General features: G+C 34.4%; 1 protein-coding gene and 1 long non-coding RNA gene across 2 annotated transcripts in view; one reads left to right on the plus strand and one right to left on the minus strand.

The window, feature by feature from the left end:
- Positions 1-1,437: 1,437 nt before the first annotated feature.
- LOC134662534 (uncharacterized) overlaps positions 1,438-27,179 on the minus strand; it is a 266,893-nt gene continuing 241,151 nt past the window's right edge. The window contains exon 3 of the long non-coding RNA XR_010098076.1: positions 1,438-1,453. This is a non-coding gene — a long non-coding RNA (uncharacterized LOC134662534). The remainder of the gene's footprint in view (positions 1,454-27,179) is intronic.
- LOC134662603 (uncharacterized) lies at positions 13,913-18,536 on the plus strand. Its single transcript, XM_063518874.1, has 3 exons — positions 13,913-14,075; positions 15,248-15,397; positions 18,369-18,536. The coding sequence occupies exons 1-3, from the start codon at positions 13,941-13,943 to the stop codon at positions 18,534-18,536; spliced, it is 453 nt and encodes a 150-aa protein (XP_063374944.1). The 5' UTR covers positions 13,913-13,940.

The following is a 27,179-nucleotide window of genomic DNA, read 5'->3' on the forward strand; positions in this document are numbered from 1 at the left end:
TTGTGTTTTTATTTATATGCATGAAATAATAATATAAGCTCAATTCGTTCAGTTTGATTTGATGAACCCAAACTTTCCTCCTTTTTTCCCCCCATCCTCTTGGATTGAACATTGAAAAACTCTTTGAAAAGGCCTCGAAAATTTCTGGTAGGAATCCAACCTTTACACCTATAATTTCATACCTGCCAAGTATACTTCATATTTCCTTCGGTCCTATTGAAGGTTAGGTGTCCAATGAACTCCAGTCTACTGTTGTAAATAGATTATTTCCAATCCACAGACTCGTCTCAAACGATAAAAATCACATTGTTTACGCAGCAACTGTGGTGCGTGAAAACACTTCGAAAAGCTTTCACGTATTATGTAATATTTGAGTGATATTACAAAATAAAGCCTTTTCTCCACTGAAGTTAATTCTACGGAGAAAGAATACATTCTAAAACAGCAAAATTGTCATAAATAACTTATGAGAAAAAAAATATTTACCCTCGCTTTCTGTAAAAAAATAAGGGTAGAAGTAACCAAATTTTTGTTCGAGCCTTGGCGTTCAATCATGAAATTGACGTCCCTCGGTACCTACGCGGAATTTCTTAAAATAATTCAACCCAGGCAACAGGTGCCACGTGATAATGACTAAACAGCATTTGAATTTGTGATGACGGTACTCAACGATAGGGGAGAAGCACGCTAAGGCCCAGATTAAACAATACTTCAAGATTAAATAACGATACGCCAGTTTTAAACAGGTAAAAGTTCATTCAAACTACATAGTATGTAGTAGTGTAGGAGATAATGAGTACTAACTTAAGTGTAAGTTTTTGCATTCCCGCGCCCTTTTTTACTAGAACTGATAATTTAAAGATAATGGGGCCATTCTACTTTTTGTTGTAGTGTATCATATACATCATTTTTAGGGTTCCGTAGCCAAATGGCAAAAAACGGAACCCTTATAGATTCGTCATGTCTGTCTGTCTGTCTGTCCGTCTGTCCGTCTGTCCGTCTGTCCGTCTGTCCGTCTGTCTGTCCGTCCGTATGTCACAGCCACTTTTCTCCGAAACTATAAGAACTATACTGTTGAAACTTGGTAAGTAGATGTATTCTGTGAACCGCATTAAGATTTTCACACAAAAATAGAAAAAAAACAATAAATTTTTGGGGTTCCCCATACTTCGAACTGAAACTCAAAAATTTTTTTTTCATCAAACCCATACGTGTGGGGTATCTATGGATAGGTCTTCAAAAATGATATTGAGGTTTCTAATATCATTTTTTTCTAAACTGAATAGTTTGCGCGAGAGACACTTCCAAAGTGGTAAAATGTGTGTCCCCCCCCCTGTAACTTCTAAAATAAGAGAATGATAAAACTAAAAAAAATATAAGATGTACATTACCATGTAAACTTCCACCGAAAATTGGTTTGAACGAGATCTAGTAAGTAGTTTTTTTTATACGTCTTAAATCGCCTAAATACGGAACCCTTCATGGGCGAGTCCGACTCGCACTTGGCCGCTTTTTAACACTGTTTTCGTAAAATGCATACTATTTTAGAATCACCATTACTTTCATTTTCTATGTGATGAAGAAAGAGGCTTAATTAGGCTATCAATCCCGATAACTTTGCTTAATAAATAACAACTAAATATTCTTAACCACTCACATGATTCCGATTTTAACAAAAGGTGCCCTGAACTGCTCTGCCATTTCGCAGATACGACGGCACAGTGTCATGATATTTTCAAAAATCGATAACTTTACTTCTGCTAAAGCATTTGCAACGATTCTTTTGGTTTTTTAATGATAAAGAAACAAAGAATTTATTTTACTACTATAGCATTGTGCTGTTATAATAAAAATAATTATTAAAAATTCACAAAGTTGACCCAATGAAATAATGTCCGCGTTATAGTAGAAAACTATTTTTAATTAAAAATCTAAATCGATAACGTATCTTTTTTTTGTATTCAATTTAAAGAAGACTTAATAAGCTTTTAATTGGTACTAAACATCTTGATAGCTCACCTATGAAATTGCCGAGTAAAACTAATTCAAATTCCGATAAGAAACTTTCGAATTGCTCAATCTGCTGTGAAACTATATATTATGTTCATGATTTTTTTGTGGCTAATTTAGACACTGAAGTACTAAAATATAGTAAAAAACAGTTTAAGACACTAATAATCTTGAAATAAAATGCATAACTTATGCAATTATAACGATGATAGTAGCTATATAACTTAAAATAACAAAAGAGTATCTACGTACCTACAAAATTTTGGTGTTTTTATAATTGCCGATCACCAACAACCGAACTAACTTATAACTACACTAATACGTTTAATACATCCACCATAACACACACTTCACAACATATTAAGCACAATAAACCTATAATAACTATTAACACATAAAATTATACTGATTACAAACCTAAATAAGCCGGTAAACTGACTTCTTCCATCTCAAAAATAAAGATGGCTACCCATTTAGGGTGGAGACACAACAGCGCGCGGTGCAGATGTTCAACAGAAATAGGAACTTTAAAACTGTAATACCTAATTAATTATTTATTTAATCGTATAATTATTTAGTTTATTCAATGTAAATAGCAAAGAAATATTAGTAAATACAAATTATAAGTAAGTAGTAAAAAAAATCCCAAAACGCGTATGCAACGCGTCTAGTACACCACATGCCTTACGATATGCAGAAATGCTTTAAGCAACCACAGTGGCCGGGTTTGTACTTACAATTTACCGTCACATGTTTTGATCGCTAATCCTGTGTAATACTCAGTGATTTAATACATTCTATGGTTTATTAATGTAACTTAATAATCGAACTAGTTAATGTCTATTGGTTGCTCAAGATATATTTAGTAATCTTAGAAATGTAGGGCATTCAAATAAGAAACACGTCAAGAATCTACAGAACTATTGTTTTGAAGTGATATTATTTGGTCATCAATATTAAGTAGGTCTAAAATATAGTTTTAAACTAATAGACCAATAAACGCGGAGTAGTTTAATATACATTACTAATAGAAATATCTAAATTTGAATACTTGAGGCATTTTAAAACACGCAGCAACTTTTTACACATCGCACTTCCTGAACAACTTGCAAAGTAAAATAGATAAGAAATACTGTGGTTGTGTCTATATGGTTGAAACATTTTTTAAATATTGTCACGTTGGTAGTCTGTGTTTTAAAAATTGTTTATACCGTATCTGTGCAGCCCTTCACAGATAATAAATAAAAAACCGCATACACTCCTTTTGCAACTCGAGTTGCGACGATCATTTTAGAGGTGCGCAATCTTGAAACTCTAGTTGCTGGAATCATGTGAGTGGTTAACCACAGTAACTCAGTTGGTCCTTGATTGTCTCTCGATTTTAATGAAAATAAGGCCACCACTGCATTACAATTTTTTGAAGTGAAAACTTCTTTAGCGGCGCTGGGCACTTTTTGAGGTGGGGAAAAAATGATAAACTCGAGACAGCGTAAGGCGATCACGTGACCATAAGGGGCGTAAGGTTTAGATGGCCACTCATAATTTAGATGGCATTTAAATCAATAAAGAAAAACTCAATGTTATTTGACATTTATGTTGCGGACTCCTTTTCAAGACTCTTTACCTATGTTCAAATAATTTGACGCTGTCATGGCAGTATGTAAATAAACATGTCAATGAAAAAGTGTGATCTTATTTAAGAATGATAATAATATATAATAAATAAATAGAATACCTCCGCTAAACGTATGTATCGTGTTACCGGGCGTCGGTAACATAGTGAGGTGAGTTTTTACTTCTATCGGCACTCCCGGAGTGAAACCGTTGTTGCTTGTTTTATTATATTACCTACTTATATTTATTTTGATTAGCGAATTCCTATTGTTTGGTTAAGGTACAACTTGGGAAAAAAAATTGTACACGAATTAAATATATATCGTACTTTTTTCTGGCAATAGAATAATGGTCATGAAATTAGAATGACCCAATGGCACCTACATAGGTGAATGTATTCCCCAAATATTTACTTTACTTAAGGCTCCGTTAACGATTTTAGAGCCAAAATGTAAATTGATAGATTTAGTCGTTGAAATTGTACTCCTTTTGTTACGTAATATCTAACTAACAAGTATTGGTTTCTATTAACACGTCTTCTCATCTTGCCTTTTAATAATAAGGTCCCGAGCGTGCGTCACCGGCAATACGTGACGAGAAGGGGCAGTTTTTAAAAATTCATCATAAAATTATAGTTATAAATTATAAAAAATGATGTATAAGAACAGTTTCAGGAAATGTTGCAGATTGTTTAAGTATGAATATTACGTTGAAATTAAGTCGATTTTCACGAAAAATGTTCACTTGTTTTGAAGTAATTTCTGGTGAAAATTGATTTCGTATAACTTTCATTTACTCTCGTTCAGTATCATATAACAAAAATGTAGTCTATGCAAGTTGGAGTATAGGATATGTGTAATACAAAATTACCATTTTTAACAGTCCAAACTTTACGAAATTTACAAATAAGATCGACTAAATCAGTGCTTTACGCGCGTTTACCTAAACGTCCATCAGAAAAAAAATCATTACTAATTTAATGAGTCAGTTTTCAAAAAAATGATCTGTACAAATGCAAGATAAGACGACGTGCTAATAGATACCAGTACTTGTTATTTCTATTACGTAACAAAAGGTGTACAATTTCATCGACTAAATCTATCAATTTTACAGTTTTGCGACTAAAATCGATACCGGCCTCTTAATTGTAAAACGGATTTGTAGAGGCGTATTTGCGTAATTATTACCCACATGTCTCAAGCCACTGTGTACGTGCTAAGTGTGCTGTGCTATTAAAGTCCAGTAACCAAAATATATATCTCCGAAACTATATATATACAGCGACAATGGATTTCCACGCTGAGTTTTATATTAATATATTTTAATTTTTGTAACAACCAATATTATGTTCTGACACTAATCTATGCCGTCTTTTCTTCACATTCTATTTTTTCTCCCATTTTCAAATTTAGAGCGCTTTACAACGAACTGCACGTTGCCAGTCATATTGTGCTACCTTTTAAAACATGTAGGTTTAATTACCTAACGACACAATATCAAGGAAAAAAAGGTGAAATACAAATATTTCTATTTGTAACTAAACTATATAATTAAATTAAATCATGTTTAATATTTCTAAAAATAAATTAACACTAACAGATATACCAAAAACAAAGAAGTTCCACCAAAACCACTAGCTGGCGCTATGTGACAAGTGTAAATATATATTATAACTGTTAACTGCTCCAATACATATATTTGTAATAAATATAGAAGCCAATTCAAATTTTAGTTATTCGATCTGTTTCCGATATGATACTAATCTGTCAATGTCTTTTTTTTAATCTACATATTTAAAAGAAGCTATTATCAATGAGACATGTCGGCTCCGTTGGGCCTCTATATTACATAATTTCAATAAGTGTTACTAAACAACTAGTCATCAAAAACAATAGCCCCTATCTTGAAATTGTTGCGCCATCTTGTCTCGAGTCCGGACACATTCCAAGAAATGTCACTTTAACACTGACAGATCAGGCCCCGTAGACAACATGCCAATCGCTAACGCTACGTAGCGAACGAAACGCAACTGTCACTGTTACACTAATATTCGATGGCGAAGCGCAAGCGATTGTCACCTTGGCTAGGCTGGCAGTATCATATCGGAAACAAATCGAATAACTAAAACTCGAATTGGTCTGTAAGATGCACACCAGTAAGCACATGTACCTAATTATTAATATCCCACCGGTTACGCATTTTCAACATATTAATATCTATCAAAATATTATTTAATCTGTGCTAAAGGGGGAGTGACGTCGCCAGTCTCCAAATGTAACGGTGTGCGTAATACGACTCCTGGTTTAATGACATGAAAAATTAAGTTGCGTCGCATCTCGTGCCTTTTTAGACGGATGAGAATTATCTTTGGTCGCCGGTAATAGCCTTTTTTTGCAGTTTTGTGGCAGTGTATTGGCCTAAGTGAAAACTTCTTTAGCGGCGCTGGGCACTTTTTGAGGTGGGGAAAAAATGATGAACTCGAGAGCGTAAGGCGATCACGTGACCGTAAGGGGCGTAAGGCGATCACGTGACCGTAAGCCCCGTAAGGTGGCCACTCATAATTTAAATGGCATGGCATGGCAAAAACTCAATGTTATTTGACATTTATGTTGCGGACTCCTTTTCAAGACTCTTTACCTATGTTCAAATAATTTGACGTTGTCATGGCAGTGTGTAAATAAACATGTCAATGAAAAAGTGTGATCTTATTTGAGAATGATAATAATATATAATAAATAAATAGAATACCTCCGCTAAACGTATGTATCGTGTTACCGGGCGTCGGTAACATAGTGAGGTGAGTTTTCACTTCTATTGGCGGAGTGCAACCGTTGTTGCTTGTTTTTTAACCGTTTTTTGTGATAAACGGTAACGAAGATTTCAAAATCAACTTTTATTAATCACTTTAGTCATGCGCGTTATCTAAAATCTCCAAGCATCGGATGTACCTAACAATCTTGAAACAGATGTTTGTCAGTACCATGGTTTAGCTAAAACATACATCCTTTCGTCTAGACAAGCCGGTGTACGGTGTAAAGTGAGCGATACTTTACGCCATCGCCATCTTGTTAGCGCTCCGATAATCAAGATGGCGGACAGCTCGGACCACGCTCGGACTAACAAGCCGCATTTATCAATACTGATGGAACTTACGTTCCCATTGACCGGTACTCTGATTTTTAATTAACTCTACAGCGATAGGTTTTCTTTCATAAATTTAGGGTACCTATTTTATCCAAATGGAGTAGGAACAGTAAGGGAAAATACATATACCTATTAAATTATATGAGATAATGTTATTTGTCCTTCAGAGCCATAAAACTAATTTTATAAAAAATAAAAACAGCATTTTAAGCAGTGTTGGTCGAAACGTTAAAGCAATTGACTATTTTTGACCAATAACCATTATAAATTGAACCGTAAACTGTAATCGTCCGTTACGGTTTACGGTTCAATTTGTACTAGTTAATGGTCAATTGCAATTAACGTTCGGCCAACACTGATTTTTTTAGATTGCCTCATTTGAATTCATGTCTCAGGCATAGGCCATCGTTGTTGCCAACACGTGACGCGACGTTGAAGTTCACTATACGTATTGTAGCAGAATGCTTTGCCAATGAGAAAGTTGCAAGTAAATGTCTCAGCTGCAAGTGCGATTTAAATTTATCGTTGAAGTTCGCCAGGTCCTCACAAAGTCGAGAGGGCTTACAGCGGGCATTGGGACAAATGCAATATTCGGTTTCATATTTTGATTTGTGTGAAGAAGTTTAAATTATTGGTCCCGGGTAAACTGTTCATTTTAATTAAAACAGCATTCGTTTCTATTTTAGTCTGTCACTTGCTAGGCTACTAATAATAATAATATAATTATGTTTAATTTTTTTGTGTGGAAATATTAACCACTGTATCACCTTTCAGGCGCAACGAGTCGTGTAATGGTAAATCATGTATTATAAACTTTAGGACATTATTAGGTACAGGAGGCTAATTCTGACTTCCATTTATATAAATGATGTAGGTAATCTGTAATTGATCTACCAACATTTTTTATTAAGATGAAAAGGCCTAAAACGCTTAAGTTCATATTTGTAATCATGAATTAAGTATCTATGTTTTTTTTCATGCAATGTCCTTATGTATAGTAAATATCTTTCTATGAGAAATATTTTTTGTAGAATGTTTTTAAGGTCGTTTTAAACAGTTACAGCAGAAATTTAGTTTTGAAGTTTCAATATTTATTTTCTCGGTTTCAATTTCACCCAGAGACTGTCAATTGCGCAAATCTTGAAATAGACAGATGAAAGACAGAAGTTAGCATAATAATGGGGTTCCGATTGTCATTCTTTGGGTGGGGAATGCTAAAAACTATAAAGTCTTGTACATTCGACCTGAAATAAGTACATATACATAGTGCTTTGAAATATCATTTGTTTATCGAAATATTACGGTTGATGACATACAGAACGCAGATAGACGGACAGCAGTGGCTAATAGTAGATTCCCGTTGGCGCCCTCGAACTTCATCCTTTCATTATTTCCCTCCAGGTGGCTAATTACAAGCACGGCAGCTGTCATAAATCTCAATCAATCCTTGTCATGGCTGACCTAGTTTCTCATTTAGAGAAAACTTACTTAGTTATCTGACGCAATCATAATTACGTGTAATCATTTCTACTCTTTCCTTAATTCTTGCGGTTTCCTGGTCATTTTTGTGATATAAGTATGTAAGTATGACTATTTATTTTGCGTATATGCCTAAGTCCTTGTAGCCAAAATATGACTTGAACTGGCTGGTGAATACCTGACGTTAAGTATTGCACATCGGTCTTTGAAAATCGGTTGCAAAGCTTTGTCAGTTTATCACACACTATCTATTAAAAAAATAATAATTAAAATTAAAATTCATTTATTTCAAGTCTATAAGACGTTTGTCATAAGATGTCATATTTAAAGTTTATATGCCATCGATTTGAAGCAAACTAATAAAGTTTATCAAGTAACTTGTGACTAAAAAAAAACAGAGTTGCATGAACATGTAACATTTTTTTAGTAACTGCGCCCCAACTGAAAATTCAGATGATTTTGATGTTGATTGTAAATAAATAATATTGTCACCTAGCTGTATCGCGGTGGAAAGGCCGTCAGCTGATGCTTGAAGGCCGTAACGCAGTAAACCAGACGGGAGAATCAGTCTGTACTTAATAGGTATGCTACTAAAACAGCCTAGGTGACAGTCCATTTCAAACCGCAGCTGCACTACTGTTCATTTTACTATGGAAATTGACAGTAACAGCGACGCGTTCAGTACCAATAGTGCAGCTGCGGTCAGAAATGGAATGATACCCTTACAGGCCAATTCGTACATACCTATCATTGATGATACATAATACAATTTAGCTGTCGACAGAATACAAATCTGTTGCATGCAACCAAAACTCCAAGTAGTCCATTGTTGAGCAGAAAATTTTCCTAACTAATTCGCAATGGAAGTGAAACGGCGCAAAATTACTTTGCTCATTGGCGGAGTAATTGAAAAGTTGGCCCAATTAAATTATATCACCAGGTCGGATGACCTGATTGCGACACGTTCGTCAATTAATTATTTGGGTCAATTTCTTATACCAGGACTCATACGTATTAACTATATTGGAAAATATTGGTTTAACCTCACTAGTGTGGGTGGGTACCTACGACCTACATACGCTTCTAGTACCTATGTATAAAGATTGCCGTCACAATTTTACACCAAATAAAGTATTTCTTTTTTATTTCTAATACTTATGTTTCAACACGCATTTTGCAATTGGTTTTAATGTATATTATTAGGTACTTTCAAAATGCTGTAAGCTTTTCAATTCGTCAATTTTTCAGGGTTCCGTACCAATCTCAAAATAAAAACGGAATCTTTATAGGATCACTATTTTGTCCGTCCGTCTGTCTGTCTGTTAAGACCCTTTATCTTAGGAACGCGTGGAGGTATGGAGTTGAAATTGAAATTATATACTCAGATCTACAGTCCAGTTCCGTTAAAAACAAGATACGGCCGTTTATGGCCAAAAAACGGTACTTCGACACTCTCAAAGACCTTGACCTAGAACTATGAAATTTCTCAAGTAATATCGTCTTACACTAGAAATAGGTACAGGAAAAAATCTAAAAACTAAAAATTTGTAAAAAAAAGAAAAATAAAGTTAAATTTGTACGGAACCTTCGGTGGGCGAGTCTGACTCGCACTAGTCGCACTTGTCCGGTTTTATTCTGAGTGGTTAGATCCTGTCATGGCTGACCTAGTTTCTCATTTAGAGAAAACTTACTTAGTTATCTGACGCAATCATAATTACGTGTAATCATTTCTACTCTTTCCTTAATTCTTGCGGTTTCCTGGTCATTTTTGTGATATAAGTATGTAAGTATGACTATTTATTTTGCGTATATGCCTAAGTCCTTGTAGCCAAAATATGACTTGAACTGGCTGGTGAATACCTGACGTTAAGTATTGCACATCGGTCTTTGAAAATCGGTTGCAAAGCTTTGTCAGTTTATCACACACTATCTATTAAAAAAATAATAATTAAAATTAAAATTCATTTATTTCAAGTCTATAAGACGTTTGTCATAAGATGTCATATTTAAAGTTTATATGCCATCGATTTGAAGCAAACTAATAAAGTTTATCAAGTAACTTGTGACTAAAAAAAAACAGAGTTGCATGAACATGTAACATTTTTTTAGTAACTGCGCCCCAACTGAAAATTCAGATGATTTTGATGTTGATTGTAAATAAATAATATTGTCACCTAGCTGTATCGCGGTGGAAAGGCCGTCAGCTGATGCTTGAAGGCCGTAACGCAGTAAACCAGACGGGAGAATCAGTCTGTACTTAATAGGTATGCTACTAAAACAGCCTAGGTGACAGTCCATTTCAAACCGCAGCTGCACTACTGTTCATTTTACTATGGAAATTGACAGTAACAGCGACGCGTTCAGTACCAATAGTGCAGCTGCGGTCAGAAATGGAATGATACCCTTACAGGCCAATTCGTACATACCTATCATTGATGATACATAATACAATTTAGCTGTCGACAGAATACAAATCTGTTGCATGCAACCAAAACTCCAAGTAGTCCATTGTTGAGCAGAAAATTTTCCTAACTAATTCGCAATGGAAGTGAAACGGCGCAAAATTACTTTGCTCATTGGCGGAGTAATTGAAAAGTTGGCCCAATTAAATTATATCACCAGGTCGGATGACCTGATTGCGACACGTTCGTCAATTAATTATTTGGGTCAATTTCTTATACCAGGACTCATACGTATTAACTATATTGGAAAATATTGGTTTAACCTCACTAGTGTGGGTGGGTACCTACGACCTACATACGCTTCTAGTACCTATGTATAAAGATTGCCGTCACAATTTTACACCAAATAAAGTATTTCTTTTTTATTTCTAATACTTATGTTTCAACACGCATTTTGCAATTGGTTTTAATGTATATTATTAGGTACTTTCAAAATGCTGTAAGCTTTTCAATTCGTCAATTTTTCAGGGTTCCGTACCAATCTCAAAATAAAAACGGAATCTTTATAGGATCACTATTTTGTCCGTCCGTCTGTCTGTCTGTTAAGACCCTTTATCTTAGGAACGCGTGGAGGTATGGAGTTGAAATTGAAATTATATACTCAGATCTACAGTCCAGTTCCGTTAAAAACAAGATACGGCCGTTTATGGCCAAAAAACGGTACTTCGACACTCTCAAAGACCTTGACCTAGAACTATGAAATTTCTCAAGTAATATCGTCTTACACTAGAAATAGGTACAGGAAAAAATCTAAAAACTAAAAATTTGTAAAAAAAAGAAAAATAAAGTTAAATTTGTACGGAACCTTCGGTGGGCGAGTCTGACTCGCACTAGTCGCACTTGTCCGGTTTTATTCTGAGTGGTTAGATCCTCGTTGCAATGTCATACACAATAATGATTACGTCTATTGTCGTAGTTTGTCGGTTATCGTTTTTTACTTTTGTGTATCTATTAGTACTGTTTCCGGTACCGAGGCAGCCTAGCGAAACTGATGGTTGTCAGACATTATAATTGTAAGTAATCTCAAAGCAGTTCTCAAATACGGTTCTAAAATCACGAAAATATTATATAGATGGGATTTAAAATACTAATAAATCTAAAAAGAAAGGACATTAAAAAAACTACATGAGACCTCGGGTGACCAGGGCCTCATGTCTAGGTCAAAGAATGAAAGCCTTATGGGCACCCTTCCGCAGGAGACAGACTTGGGGGACCTTTCATAGGTGGGTATTTTTTCTATATTTGTTTAATTTTTAAGTTGTTTTATTTTAATGTTAGTTTAGTTTTAATTTGTTTAGTTTATAGATCGTTTTAATTGTAAATATTTAGTATGCTAAATTCAGAACTAAATCTGTTTTAACGATATAACAATTAAGTATCATTATTATTGTAAACGGTATGTACTTATATGCAATTTTAGTACCTTAGTCAATGCAAGTGGTGTTTACCATTAAGTAATTGTTACGCTTAGCTTAATTACTCAAAACGTTTGTTGTTATATTTTACATAGTGTATTATACAATTGTTGGTGAACCAATAAATAAATATAAAATATAGAAAAAAAGATTGGGGTGTTCTTTTTATAACTTCTTTTTATATTTATCTTTTTTTATTAGTATATTTTAGTTTTTATATAATATTGTAAGTATTAGTTTAATTTTTTAAGTAGGTTTATTTTAATTTTAGTTTAGTTTTTAAATATTTAATTTATAGTTAGTTATTATATTACTAAATATAACAGGTCAGATACCTAAATTATATATAAAAAAGTATTTACTTTATATAGAGTAATCATATTTGTTGTAGGTAATCTACTCGTAATACCGTTAAACGAGCAATTCTTGTTTATTTATTTATTTATTTATATAAACGATTTCGATGAAATTTGGTATATAGGGGTTTTCGGGGGCGAAAAATCGATCTAGCTAGGTCTTATTTCTGGGAAAACGCGCATTTCCGAGTTATTATATGTTTTCCGAGCGAAGCTCGGTCACCCAGATATTAAATGTTTAACGGTGAAATAAAAAAAATTAAAATAAAATAGTACATTATTGTCGAGGTTCGGAAGTAGCTACTTGCTGGCTGAGGATTCGTTTTAAACGGACGACCTTGGGAGTCATATATAGTGTTTTTCTCAAAAATGGCGCAAGAAATAGAAATATTTTACAGAAGCAACGTTCTAATTTTCACAGAAAAAAGTAAAACCATTAAAAAGATTTGCTTGCCGCCTTTAAAAAAGAAGTGTATTTTTCTGCTGAAAATACGCCAATCTATTTGAGACACCTAAATAGTCGCGGTACCAACATTATAATAATAAGTGCATCATCTGTTTGGCTGTTTAATGGACCTATGCCTTCATTTGATATGGCCATTTAAAGTTTTAAAAAGTTTGGAACTCGTTAAATAATGGAATTTGTATGCAACATTGCAGTCCCGAAATCGAGACTGCAATGTTTTTAACTTTTTAATTTTTTGAATGACCATAAACTACGCACTTCGCGACCTATTTTTTAACCGGCAACGTCGACTTTGCCGTCCATTTTTGAGAAAAGATATATTATATTACTTATGTACCTATATTAAGATGCTTTGGGCCCTTTGAGTTTGAGAGCTGAAAATGATGGCACAGCATAGGTAGGTATGTTTTGCGGTGCCGAACTGAATTTTTATTTCTAAACGATTCTCATTGATTATTAGTTGATAACATCAAACTTGTACACAATACAATAATTTTGGGATTTTAATAAGCATCCGGTTTTAAATGCTGATATTACAAAAAAGCCAGAGTAGTTTTAGTATCCTTTCAAATATGTATGGACTAAGAAGTATGTTACTAGTCGCAGTGGTGGTAGTATTATACGGGAAAAATATTTCAGTAAGTTGTATCATGCTATATTTTTTAAAACAATGATAGAGCCGAGGGATTCTGACGAACAAATTTTTAACAGAAGTAGATATATTTTCAAGTAAATTATCATATCCTATCCATATCCTAATTTTCCTGGCTTTCATTTTGGTTTACAACTCTCTAATGTAAAATTGAAAATTGTAGTTTCCTAAAAAAATACTAAATTCGAACATTATGTAGAATTTACTAAACCTGATATCTTTAATGTTTAAAATATTTATTTTATCACAGTCTCTATTTTTATATTTACGCATTTCTTTGTTGTTATTATAAACAATAATCACATACCTACTCAGGGTCTGCAAGTGATTCCCGAGCGAGCAATGCTAACTTACGTCAACGAAAAATACATATACAACAAAAACGCAACAGTCAACGTGAGAAGGTACGGAAGGAAGAGTGGATACTACATCAACATTGAAGCAAACATCAAAATGGAGTTCGGAAACAACGTATCGGTAATTTTTATACATGTGGTCTGGCGAATCATTATTGTTGCACTGTATTTTTTTTAATTTGCTGACTTTTTTGGGTTTTTACCAAACTTCTATGAAATTATGACATAAATAACGCTTGCACAGTTCGTGCTATCAAGATCGTTGCAGAGTTCTTGGTCTGACTCTAATAATGTAATTTCTATAATTTAAGAAAATAATAGTCAAGAAGTGTAATCCCCAATCCGCATTGGGCTAGCGTGGGGACTATAGTCCAAGCCCTCTCGCGTATGAGAGGAGGCCTGTGCCCAGCAGTGGGACGTATATAGGCTCCATTTTTTTTTTAATGCTCGATAAATTTGGTAAAATATAATCATTTCGCTATTCTCCTGGACTCCTATTTCTTATACCAGTCAAGTAGAAAGTCCTAGAGGAGGACAACTCCCCCGCAAAAACAATCTTAAAGATTTACTGTTTCGCCTTAATTGTTATCTAAAAATAACGTTCGTTCTCGGCGTGAAAGTTTAAATTGTATCTACCAGAATGTTTTACTTGATACTTGCTCACAGTTGTTATATGATCTCATTTATAAGGTTTAACTCACAGTACGGTACTTTATGTATATGGCTTAGATCGTTTATAAAACAACTAGCGACCCGCCCAGGCTTCGCACGGGTTAACAAATTATACAAAAACCTTCCTCTTGAATCACTTTATCTATTATAAACCGCATCAAAATCCGTTGCGTAGTTTTAAAGATCTAAGCATACATATAGATAGACATACAGCGGGAAGCGACTTTGTTTTGTACTATGTAGTGATAACATATAGCCCGTTTCGACGTATAGGTATCTTAAAGTTCGCATCGGACCGCTATTTTTATGTAGGTATGTATGTAAACATTTTATTGTATATAATACAGATTAAGATACAGTTAAACAAAAAGTACCTATACAATGTACAATGGCAAATTGATCTCGACTCTTCCAATCAACCTTTGAGCACAATTTGTAAACGGATCACTGGTTTATTCCAGTTATATTATTTACAAAATATACATACGAATATGATCTCGGCGGCGAGTTGGAGCTTAAACACGACCCAATAGTAAAAGTGTCTTGACAAGTGACTAACAGCATAAACTATTTAAAATAACTACACTGACCTTACCTTCTAAAAATGCTTTTTATTTTCAGCTTAACTTAGTCTGGTTTGAGTTCCTTCACAATGAGTATAAACGCAGTTTCGTGGAGATGAAGTTCCCGAAGATTTGCGACGCGTTAAACTCGGATCCCTATATTGGCGGAGCATTCAAACTTATTGGTTTGATATGCCCAATACCACCGGTTAGTACATTGAACCGGGCTTTAATGTCATCCTAAGCACTTGTAGTTTTTTTTAACAAAAAGACAAATTCTATTCTAGCTAAGATACTCTGTGCGCCTCTTCCACCTTATGCGCAAACGTGATAGCTCTACTAGAAGAGAACGAAATATGGTGTAAAAAAATAGTGAGGATCTGTTCAAGAGCAAAATCGGCATATTATTCTGATTCAAGGAAAAGTTGAATTTGAATAAGTACAGGTTAAAACGAAAAGTGCGCCTTTGCTTGAAAAACAAACAAATTTAATGTATTTATAATGAATATTACTCAAAGCAGTGATTTTAGAAGTGAAAACTTCTTTAGCGGCGCTGGGCACTTTTTGAGGTGGGGAAAAATGATAAACTCGAGACAGCATAAGGCGATCACGTGACCGTAAGGTTTAGATGGCCACTCATTTAGATGGCATTTAAATCAATTTAAATCAATAAAGAAAAACTCAATGACATTACATGGTTCTAATTTTGTACGGGCTGAAATACGAGGATCTCACAGTTACATTCTAACTTTATATCACTCAAATATAATTCAATAAAGCTACATCTTGATGAATCGCTAATAAAAGTGAACTCTAGTACTGGTGAATAAAACTCAAAATATCATGACCAAATATATTTAGATGCGAGGTCTGCAAGGTAACTTACAATTTCTATTCGAATTTTAAGCAATTAACGCTACAAATTTAAGCTAGCCAGCAATTTCCGAACTAAAGTTTTTCAATAGAAAGCACATAGGTTGATTTCCCCGATTTAGGCGGCCAAAATTATTTTATGGTGTAAATCATGTCTAAATAAGATAAAAAATACGGAAAAATGTTTTCCTTAAATAGACTTTATATTATCTTAATTAAATAAAAATCTGCGAAGAAATTCAAAGGTGTATGTGAAGTCCCCAATCCGCATTGGGCTAGCGTGGGGACTATAGCCCGAGCCCTCTCGCGCATGAGAGGAGGCCTGTGCCCAGCAGTGGGACGTATATAGGCTCAATTTATTATTATTATTTATTATTATAAATAAAAAAAATAAAAAAACATTAAAAAATTAATATAAAAATTATAAAAAAAATATATTAAAAATGTAAATTTAATCTGACATGCATTTAAAATACTTATAATAAATAAAACTAAAAAAGCGTCTATATTTTCTTAAAATAATCGTAATAATATTGTACAAAACAACAAGAACAAAACAACAAATTACATTTAGGTATCTACATGCCTACATAAAAATAAACAAAATGCGTTAATTATAAGGTTAATAGAGGGACAACAAAACAATACAACTAAAGATACTTAAACATTTTCATTTTCTTTACTTTTAAAACATTCCTGATTCGGCATAGGTATATGGTTCGGCAGACATCAAAAGTTCGATTGTCTCCGGCAGAAAGGCTTTGCGTGAGGATGAAGTTTGTTGCATTGGTCTCGTACAACGAATGAATGGATCTGATGTCAGTAAAAGCCTATTATGTACATCTAAATTACACTGCTCCCTCGAAAATTTCCTCGCAAAGTTTAGCCGGTACGCCCTGAAATGTTTACTGCGGGCTTCTGCTGCTTCTTCAGACAACTGTCCAATGGGTAAAAGAGCGTTTTCAATTGCGCAGCATGAACAATGACATCATCAAATATAATGGCACGGACCATTTCTGTTTTTCTTCTCTTACTTCAGTCACTTAAATCTTCGTGGTTTACACGGCCGACCTGGTGTGGTATGAGATGCTACCGAAATCTCGAAAGTTCCTTCCAACCAAGACTGGTTATGGTTTAAAAATCTTTCCTTTTTTTTCTGCTTTCTGCCATCTTTCTTTAAATTGTGACTTAATACGTGAAAATTCATGTTTCAGATATTGTTTGTGATCTTCCGTGTCTCCGTATGATAGTATAAAATGTTTTTCATAACTATCCATATTTTCACAAAATGTTGGCAAATTTTGGCCAATTATCTGCTGAAAAATATATTCCCGGGTAAAAACTTTACTCCCCGAGGCAGTAGAAAGATCTGCAAATAGAAAAACAATGGTAAATCAAATTTAAGAAAAAAAAGTTAAAAAACATGAATTTTGACTGACTAACTTTAAAAGCATCTAAATTAAAAAGGCACGCCTAGGCACGGCTATTTTTTTTTTAATAACAAACTTAAGTATATGGAGTAATAAATGTTGAAAAAATTAGACCTGGGACGACCTGGGAACCTTTTTAAAATGACGATTAAAAATCAAAATTTATGAAAAAGATTACATTTGTACCAGGTCATGTTTAACACAGTTAAAAACTACAATAAATAATGAAAATATAGTACAAAATTATACTTTTATATTGATTCTTACCTGAATAACTAGAATCCATTGAAATAACTTTTTGAAGAACAATAGAAAAAAAAAACACTTTATAAAACTTGTTACTTTTAGGAGCGCCGAGAACAGAAACGTACGCGATGAGTGGTAGTCAAACTTTGACCTCATCCTGAGCTATTTATACTTACCGATAAGGAGTAGGAGAGGTAGCATTATGACCCTGGGTTAATGGGCTACCCCCACGTATAAATTATTTCTCTCTATGTTGATTTTTGGAAAATCGACTTTTGGCCGCCTAAATCGGGCAAATCAACGTATGTGGAAAGGAGGATGGGTCAATTATACATAGTGCTGCAGACATTTTGGACTAGTTATTGAGTTTTCACTTCTGTCGGCACTCCCATAGTGCCACCCGTTGTTTTCTATTATAAACATTTGTAATATTGCGGGCAGGCTTCTCTGCTTTGTACAAAATTAAATGTAAACGGGTCCTTGGTCAATTAGGTTATGGAATATCTGCATGCTCCAAATTTATAAATAAGAATTTTACAAGTAAAACACTGTAATGTATAGGACAAATTAAGACCAATGCCAGAATGTCGGTGTATTATAAATATGATTATATTGCATTTTTTTTTTCAGGGAATGCAAAAGCTGGACAATATAACGGTGCCCATGCATAATTTTCCTAATGTATGGCCCTTTGAAAAATGTAAAGTTGAAGCAACACTGCTCCAGAATAAGAATCGGGAAGTCATGGCTACTGCGGATATTTATGCCCTTTTTAAACAAAGCGCTAACGGAAAATAATAGCATACCACGTGTCCCAAAATTCAACGATAAGCTGGTACAAGAAGATGGACCTGCTCATGACTAGGAGAAAGAAAAGAGGAAAAAGAAGAAAAAAATTTATCTCCATTTATTATGGAATTACAAAATAAATGAAAATCGACACCTCTAGTGTTATTTTTAACGACCATATGTACAATTTTTCAATTCCTTTTTAAATATTTTTTTTTCCTCGAGTAGTCATGAGCAGGTCCATCTTCTGGTGCCAGCTTATCGCTGAATTTTGGGACACGTTGTATAAAGGATTAATTATTCGACACTGCACAATTATTTTTAAGTATGATTGAAGGTATCACCAAACAAATGTTGAGACAATTCTCTTAATATTTATTTTCATTATCAATTTTAACGACATCGCTCTTATTGCACAAATGCACAATGCACAATTCACTCTTTAATTATTATTTATCTATTTAAAGTGCTTGAATAAAAATATGTCCGTTAGTTAATAAAAAGTTTGCTACTCGGTTGTATCGCCCGTGCTGTCATTGATTATCTACTAGGGCTGCCCTAGTAGCACGGTCGCATTTTTATCGTTTATCACCATGCCTGTCACGTTCTAACAAGTATGTAAGTGCGAAAGTGACGGGCATAGTGATAGTCGACAAAAATGGAACCGTGCTGAGCCCGCACTACTGGCAAGTAGAGTTGTAAGAAACAATTTGTCGTGGAAATAGTGGTAAATACTTTTACTGAGTACTAGTATTATTCTTGGATTTGTCATTATTATTTTGAATAGAGACAGTATAAGCGTTAAGTAAAAGTCAATATACATACGTAGTTTCACGGCTTTCCTTGTGAAAAATACGTCCCTATATAAATACTGGACTGATTTGAACTGGTAACTGGTCCGATGACTAGATGGAATTCGTAGTCGTTGCGCTACACATGAAACGATCTACCAGGAAGTACGAGAACTATGGGCCCGATTCTGATTTTGAAATAGATATCTTTTAGACATCACCAAGATACGATAACGATATTTTTAAGATATAACCTGTCAAATTTGACATTTCCGCGATTCTGGAGATACTCTTGAACGATTTCCACAAGATATTACTTAGAGATCTAATTCACATCTTATCATATCTAACACGATCTATCGTAAAAGTGACATTGGTTGCCCGAATTGCGCTGCAAAAGAGAACTAGTTGAAATCTAAACTATAATGTATCTAGAATGGATCTAGTACGTGTCGTCTCTTGTGAATATCTTGAAGTTCGAATACGGCAGTATCACTCCGTTTCTCTATATCACATGCGAGTAAGGTTCTACCTACTCCATGTTCTCAATAGAATACTGGAAAATATCATCAGCAGGCAGATTGCAAAGGAGCATTGCAAGGCAGCAGATTGCAGAGTTTAATATCTGCTCACGTGTGGCCCTGTCCCTAACGAAACCTGTCTGTCGTTAGAGGTAGGGGCACACGACTGAGCAGATATTGAACTTGAGGCAGCTGATCGAAAAGACCAGGGGCCCGTTTCTCAAAATCTTGTAACTTGTAATACAAGCGGATGTCACTTTTTGACAGCTTTTGTTAGAAAGGGATTTCGGGGAAACGGGCACCAGGGAGTTCAATGTGGTTTTTTTAAAGGCAAAAACGAACCTGATCTTGCTGGGCTTCTGAAAGGATATAAATAGTAAACGCGGAATACAGTCTTCATATTAATAGGCACCAAACAAAGCTGATGTTTGAGCAAAGGAAAGGGGAAGAAAAAGTTAGGTAAAATAGTCTAACAAACCCACGTGCACAAGACAGTTAAAATAAAGTGATTAAAACAAAGTGGCTACACTGTGTTTATTGCGAAAGTTTCCATTTTATTAGACGTTTAGAAGTTTGTGGAAAGTAAGAAAACACTGTAACTTGTAGCGAAGTAAACTTGCGAGGCAGCGCAATGAAAAATTGAGATCCCAGCAAACAGTAGAAGTAGAAAAAAACAGGTTTTTAAGTAACGATAATTATGACTTAAATACCTACACATTGATTTGTGTGAGTTGAAGATATTTATAATTGCTGTATTTGCACTATTTGTACTTCTAAAGGATTTTTATGACAGTATGTAGTTACAGTGGTATTGATATCACTTTAATTACATACTGTCATTAAAATTGTTCATGTCAAAAACTTTAAAGAAACCGGTTTCTTTTTCTGCATATTAATTTATTTATGAAAATTATGAAACAACACGTTAACAACCAAACCTGTATATATATATATGACTCGTAGGTTACATTAATATGCTAGCCAAAAATCATGACCTGAGTAATGGTACCGTAAAACGGGGTGAGTAGGTTTCGCAGGGAGAGGTGGGTTATGAATGGGGAGAGAAGGTTTGAGAGGGGGGTGAGAAGAGATTTTAAGGCTACTGCTACAAAAATAATGTATTCCAATTTAAAATGGAGCTATAGTAATACGCATAATAAAAAAAAATCGATCCAACAATCTTCCAAAATCACCTTTGTATGAAAACCCCTCTCACCCCAAATACTAGGCACTACGGGGTGAGGTGGGTTTTCCTCTTTATCGTCAAAGTTATGAAATGGAACTACCCAAAATAAAATAAAAACTTAAATACAAACGTCCGGAACACTTATTATATATACACCATTCAGTTTTCATATGTAAAAATAAAATGTTATCGAGGTTTGAATTTCAGTTTTGACCCTACTCACCCCATTTTACGGTACTGTGCAAGTCTACAAACTACCTCATTAAGATAATGGTGAATCACAATAATTTTCGTTCTATTAATGACGAAACTCCCCATGGTGGCTACCATTTCCGTTCATTAAGACTCAATTTTCAAAACATCGTATTTTTTTAAAGTAGCTCAAAGCAACCGACGTTATTTCGTTCCACTTCCACGCAAGCTGCGATCTAATTGACAGGCTGATTCCGAAGAATGTCGAGACTAGTCGAGAGTCGACGAGAGGCTCCCCACGACGTGATCAATCGCTTCGCCGGCGGCCGACAGTACGACTTGCGATGCACTTCAGTACAGACCTACTTTGATGTTTTCAATGGTTGATTAAGCTACCCATTATTTGTCATTTAGTTACTCGCCTTCTGACACAGTTTTATGGCGTATTTTTTAATGCTTGCATGCTCATGTCGCACAAAGATATCAGTCACATTTTTTTAAATATCAAGTGCAAGAATTACACACATGAAATAACTATGAGGGAAGTAATACAATTAATTTAATGTTATTTTAATTTGAGTTACTTCAAGTGAAAACACTACCACTAAATACTTATATAAATTATAAACAGAAATAAATGTCATATACGAAAGACACCTCATCCAATCTATCTACCACACATTGGAGTGTTTAACAAATCTCAGAGTGTTTTCTACGAAAAAAAGCGCATAGCTCAGCTCCTTGCTGACCAATAGGTACTGGAAGCGTTGGGTGAGCAAGGTTCTGCCTGGCCTTGGTGCTAAGAAAGAAATTTCCCATAGAGAAGACGCTTGTTGTTGACTGTTTGCTAGTTGACGACCTCGCACTTATTGTAAAGCCAGAAGGCAAATCCGAATGGTGAGGATAAACACCAGAACGGGAATTTTAACCAGATCCACCACACGCGTGGTGTTTATACTTTCAGTTAAGTGAGTTTGAAGTATGTATTTTGTGCATTTTTCGGACTTTCACTGGTGTTTTAACACTCGGCCGTTACAGTATGTCAAAAAAATGCATGCTTCCTAAGGAAATAAAGTAATTAAATATTAATAACCAAAAAAGTCATTTCATCTATATAAAGCAGCTGTAATATTTTACTAACCTACCTTTTGTTTTAATAGTGTCATGTGTTCCTATATATCCGGCGGTCTCTAGGGACCTACAATGGACCCGCAATGTCTATAAATCTCACATTTAAATTCGTATTTTATTGTCTTTGCATACGAGTATATAAAGGAAATATTTGGGATCGGGTAGGCTGGCACGATTTAACCCGGGGTTTGCTGAGTCGGCACTGTACTTAAGTAGTACCTACATTTCGAAGTCGTTTTGCAGATATAACTACTATAAGGAATATGAGAATTTGAAAGTTGTTTTTAAGTACGTGACCAACATTTAATTTATAGTTATATGATAGATAATACTTTATAGTTTCTTTTATCACATCTGGTGCACATTACTTAAAAGTCGCAATGGTTTTCAAACATTTTAAAATACAATGCTTCGGAGGTTGTGGTTTGACTAAGTTGCAGATACCGTTCACAACTTCGACATTCGGTCATCATGGTGCTCAATATTACCTGATATTTCTGTTTAGAATGTTTAGATTAATAAACGAGCTTACTCAGTAAACTACTTAAGAGGCCGGTATCGATTTTAGGCGCAAAAATGTAAAATGGATAGATTTAGTCGATGAAATTGTACACCTTCTGTTACGTAATAGAAATAACAAGTACTGGTATCTATTAGCACGTCTTCTTATCTTGCATTTGTACAGATCATTTTTTTTTAAACTGACTCACTAAATTAGTAATGATTTTTTTTCTGATGGACGTTTAGGTAAACGCGCGTAAAGCACTGATTTAGTCGATCTTATTTGTAAATTCCGTAAAGTTTGGACTGCTAAAAATGGCAATTATGTAAATATTACACATATCCTATACTCCAACTTGCATAGACTACATTTTTATTATATGATACTGAACAAGAGTAAATGAAAGTTAGACGAAATCAATTTTCACCAGAAATTACTTCATAACAAGTGAAAATTTTTCGTGAAAATCGACTTAATTTCAACGTAATTTTGATACTTAAACAATCTACAACATTTCCTGAAACTGTTCTTATTCATAATTTTTTATAATTTATAACTATAATTTTTTGATGAATTTTTAAAAACTGCCCCTGCTCGTCATATATTGCCGGTGACGCACGCTCGGGACCTTATTATTAAAAGGCAAGATGAGAAGACGTGTCAATAGAAACCAATACTTGTTATTTAGATATTAAGTAACAAAAGGAGTACAATTTCAACGACCAAATCTATCAATTTTACATTTTGGCTCTAAAATCGTTAACGGAGCCTTAAATCATGTGTCTGAAAACGTTATATTGTATATTAATACCTTTACATATAAGGCGGTTATCAAACTGGATGCGATTGGCACGTTCGCTCGGATGTTTGAGCGAGACAACGCTATGCGCGTGTAGCTCGCACTCACATCGGAGCGACCTGTGAATCGCATCCATTGTGATAACCGCCTAAGAGAGCTCTTTACCTCAATTTTTATCTGTACACTAAGCTGAATACAGTTTCAACATCAATTTCCGACAAGAAAGTGCACTTCATTCTCTCAAATATGCTCGGTCTTTCAATGGAGGCACTCGTTCCATTCGGCTTCAACACATTGATAATTCAGAGCAAAATCTTTTATCAATGGGTGAATGCCTATTATCGAGTAGGCTGATTTCTGAATTAAAGCGTAATTTAATATCCGTGACAGTTCTTTGTTAATGAAAGATGATAACAATGAAGAAAGCCTTGACTCAAGACGGTGACGGCGCTACGAGTAAAATTCCAATACTGATTTTCCAATTTCTGCTGGCTGCATTCTTCAAACAAAACGTCACTTTTGACACTGACATATCTAATCCATATAGACGTATCTTAAATTATGAATCGGCCGAGTGTTCTTGATATATCTCTGCCTTGAAAGCAGAGATATCTCAAGCTCTTGATATAGGCCCGCCTAGCCAATGAAATTAGCCAAAATTACATTGAAAAAATTCTGAGTAGGCTTAAACCTATTTTCTGCTCCTATAACAGGAGATAGGTACCCTGTATGTGCGTAAATTCTATACCTAATATATTCACTCTTCAACTTGATTAGGTATCTTAATTTAATTGAAGGCTACCAGTAAAACCTTTCAAGTATCAAAATAATTAGGCACGTTTAATTAAATTCTGGCAAGGTAAACAAACCTGGAAACCATATGGCACATCCTTTCTAAAATCTTATAACATGAGTAAGTCGTTATTATCATAAATGTATTATAAGGGAATGAGTAGACCTGAATATTTTACTATAAGGCTTCATAAGATTATATCGTGTACTTAACTCTACTTTAGTTAGGATTCGTTTTATTTTTATTTTTTAATGTCTCTTTTGTTTGTTTTTAATAAACAGTCAGCAAAACTATTAGTTACTTTAGCACCCCTGCATACAAAAAAAAAATACTCTACGTATGTAATTTAGATTTAAATGGACATGTATTTTCATATAATTTTTAAGCTTTTTTAGATAAAAAGACTCGTCAAAATTGTTTACCTTTTTCTAATTCTAAAAACACGATACATTACATACCTATAAGTAGTAGGTATATCAATTAATGGTTTTGTTTTCAAGTGTAACTTGTTAGTTGATGACATGAACATTTTCATGAACATCAATCATTTGACGCCAAAATACTAACTTCCAGTTACAAACTAAGTAATATGTTAGGATCTTCCACATTGGTTATCCAGTTACCGTACTCTTGGTAATGTAAAGTCATATGCGACCAAGTTGTTTATGGTAACATGTGTCCGTATCGCACCAAGGGAGCGATTCGCTGCGAACTTATCCCTCCACCGTATCATTTCCCCAACAAGTTGACCTTAAGGAGAGCGATATTGATCTCAGGCCGATGGCAGAAGTCTGAAGTTAAATTGGATTTGTACACTATTATCCTTAGTTGCGAATGTTGCGATACAAGCAAAAAATGTGTTCATTTAAAGTTGTTTTGCAACTGTACCGTAAAATGGGGTGAGTAGGGGAAAAACTGACATTCAAACCTCGATAACATTTTATTTTTATATATGCAAACCGAATGGTGTATATAATAAGATTAATAAGTGTTCCGGACGTTTGTATTTTAGTTTTTATTTTATTTTGGGTAGTTCCATTTCATAACTTTGACGATAAACAGGAAAACCCACCTCACCCCGTAGTCCCTTGTAATTGGGGTGAGATGGAATTTCATACAAAGTTGATTTTGAAAGATTGTTGGATCGATTTTTTTTATTATGAGTATTACTATAGCTCCATTTTATATTGGAATACATTATTTTTGTAGCAGTAGCCTTAAAATCCCATCTCACCCCTCTTTCATCCCTTCTCTCCCCATTCATAACCCAACTCTCCCCGCGAACCCTACTCACCCCATTTTACGGTAACTAGGGTTTTTTTAAGTTTATAATATAAAAAATACGAAGACCGCTTGCGTAAAGGACTCTTTTTAACTTGCCAATGAAGCTGATATTAGAATGATATTGGAATCATAATATGATTATTTATGTAACAGTTAACTGTCATTCGCGCATTTGTTTCTCTCGGGCTTGTCCGCACATGTATAAGTGATTGACATCTAGCTGATATGATTGTAATATTATTCTAATATCGGTTTGATGACAGGTGCACGTTCGAATTGGCATCTGTGTCTACTGTTGTCCGGAGAAAATATTAATAACCAATTAGAATAACCGACTCTCCAAATAAATAAATAAAATTATGGATAAAAGTAATAAGTAAATAAAATTATATATTTATATATTTTCAGCACCCCTTTAATGGTATCTACGTAATCTCATATAAAGGTCGTATAGGCATGTAAAATGTATTCGAGCAAAATAAGTGCCACCTCGATTCTCATGAAATGAGGCTGACATTAAAATATTCGCCACCAAATCCCCGCGTTTGTGTGTGAGGGAAAAATCAGCATATTTTTGGGGCAATACGGACTATAATTTATCGGAGGTCAGGTCGGCCAACCGGCCGCAAGCAGTTAACCGGGTTAGTTTGGTTTCAGATTGACTTATCAATGGAAAACGAACGGATACTTTAGGCGTTTTATTTTTTGCCTATAAAGGCATAGGAAAGGCACTTATGTGTATAAATACAGCTTTGTACAATGTACCTAGTATATAGATTGATAAAATAATATTGTAGGTTAACTGGAAATGATCCCTTATAGGGATAATGTTGCCTTTGTATTATACCTGTCTAAATTTTTCGTACAATAATACAGTACAATAAAGTATTACCTGTTTACTTACCTATTTAATTAAAACAATTATGTTTTAATTAAATAGGTTTTACAAGTTTGAAGTACTCGTAATACAAACACGGGAAGTGCTCTATTTTCATCTTTACAAATTTTATTGACATGACATCATGGTGTCTTTATTAATCTAAATCTCATAATCATAATGAATGTAGAACGATCTCATTGTCGGAATTCTTGCGTTATCAGCGAATACCTTCAATATGATCCCATTTAAACACTAAGTATTTAGTAATGGAGTAATGCGTCACCTTTTCCTTTTCATTGTTAATAGAAGGCATGGTCTCGGGACTTTCCTCCGTAAACGTAGAGGCACTAACTGTCTATTGCGAATTTATAATAAGATGTATTTTGTACCTACATTGCTGCTCTGCTTAAATGTAATATTGAACATTCACTTTCATTTACCGGCAATGTATGAGGCAGGGATACATTTTCGAGCGTTCTATAATTTTACCTAGTTTTTGGTATTAGCCACTGTTAAACACACACTTGAAGATATATAAATTCACATGTGGGACCTAGATAGCAGATAGCAGAC

Source organism: Cydia amplana, chromosome 3 (genome assembly GCF_948474715.1).
Source record: "Cydia amplana chromosome 3, ilCydAmpl1.1, whole genome shotgun sequence".
Classification (NCBI taxonomy): domain Eukaryota; kingdom Metazoa; phylum Arthropoda; class Insecta; order Lepidoptera; family Tortricidae; genus Cydia; species Cydia amplana.

Bases quoted from the DNA above. Each gene is read 5' to 3' on its own strand.
- LOC134662603 (XM_063518874.1), top strand. From the start codon at position 13,941: ATGCTAACTTACGTCAACGAAAAATACATATACAACAAAAACGCAACA. The intron at 14,076-15,247 runs GTAATTTTTATA...TTTTATTTTCAG, and splicing joins AGTTCGGAAACAACGTATCG to CTTAACTTAGTCTGGTTTGA. The intron at 15,398-18,368 runs GTTAGTACATTG...TTTTTTTTTCAG, and splicing joins TGATATGCCCAATACCACCG to GGAATGCAAAAGCTGGACAA.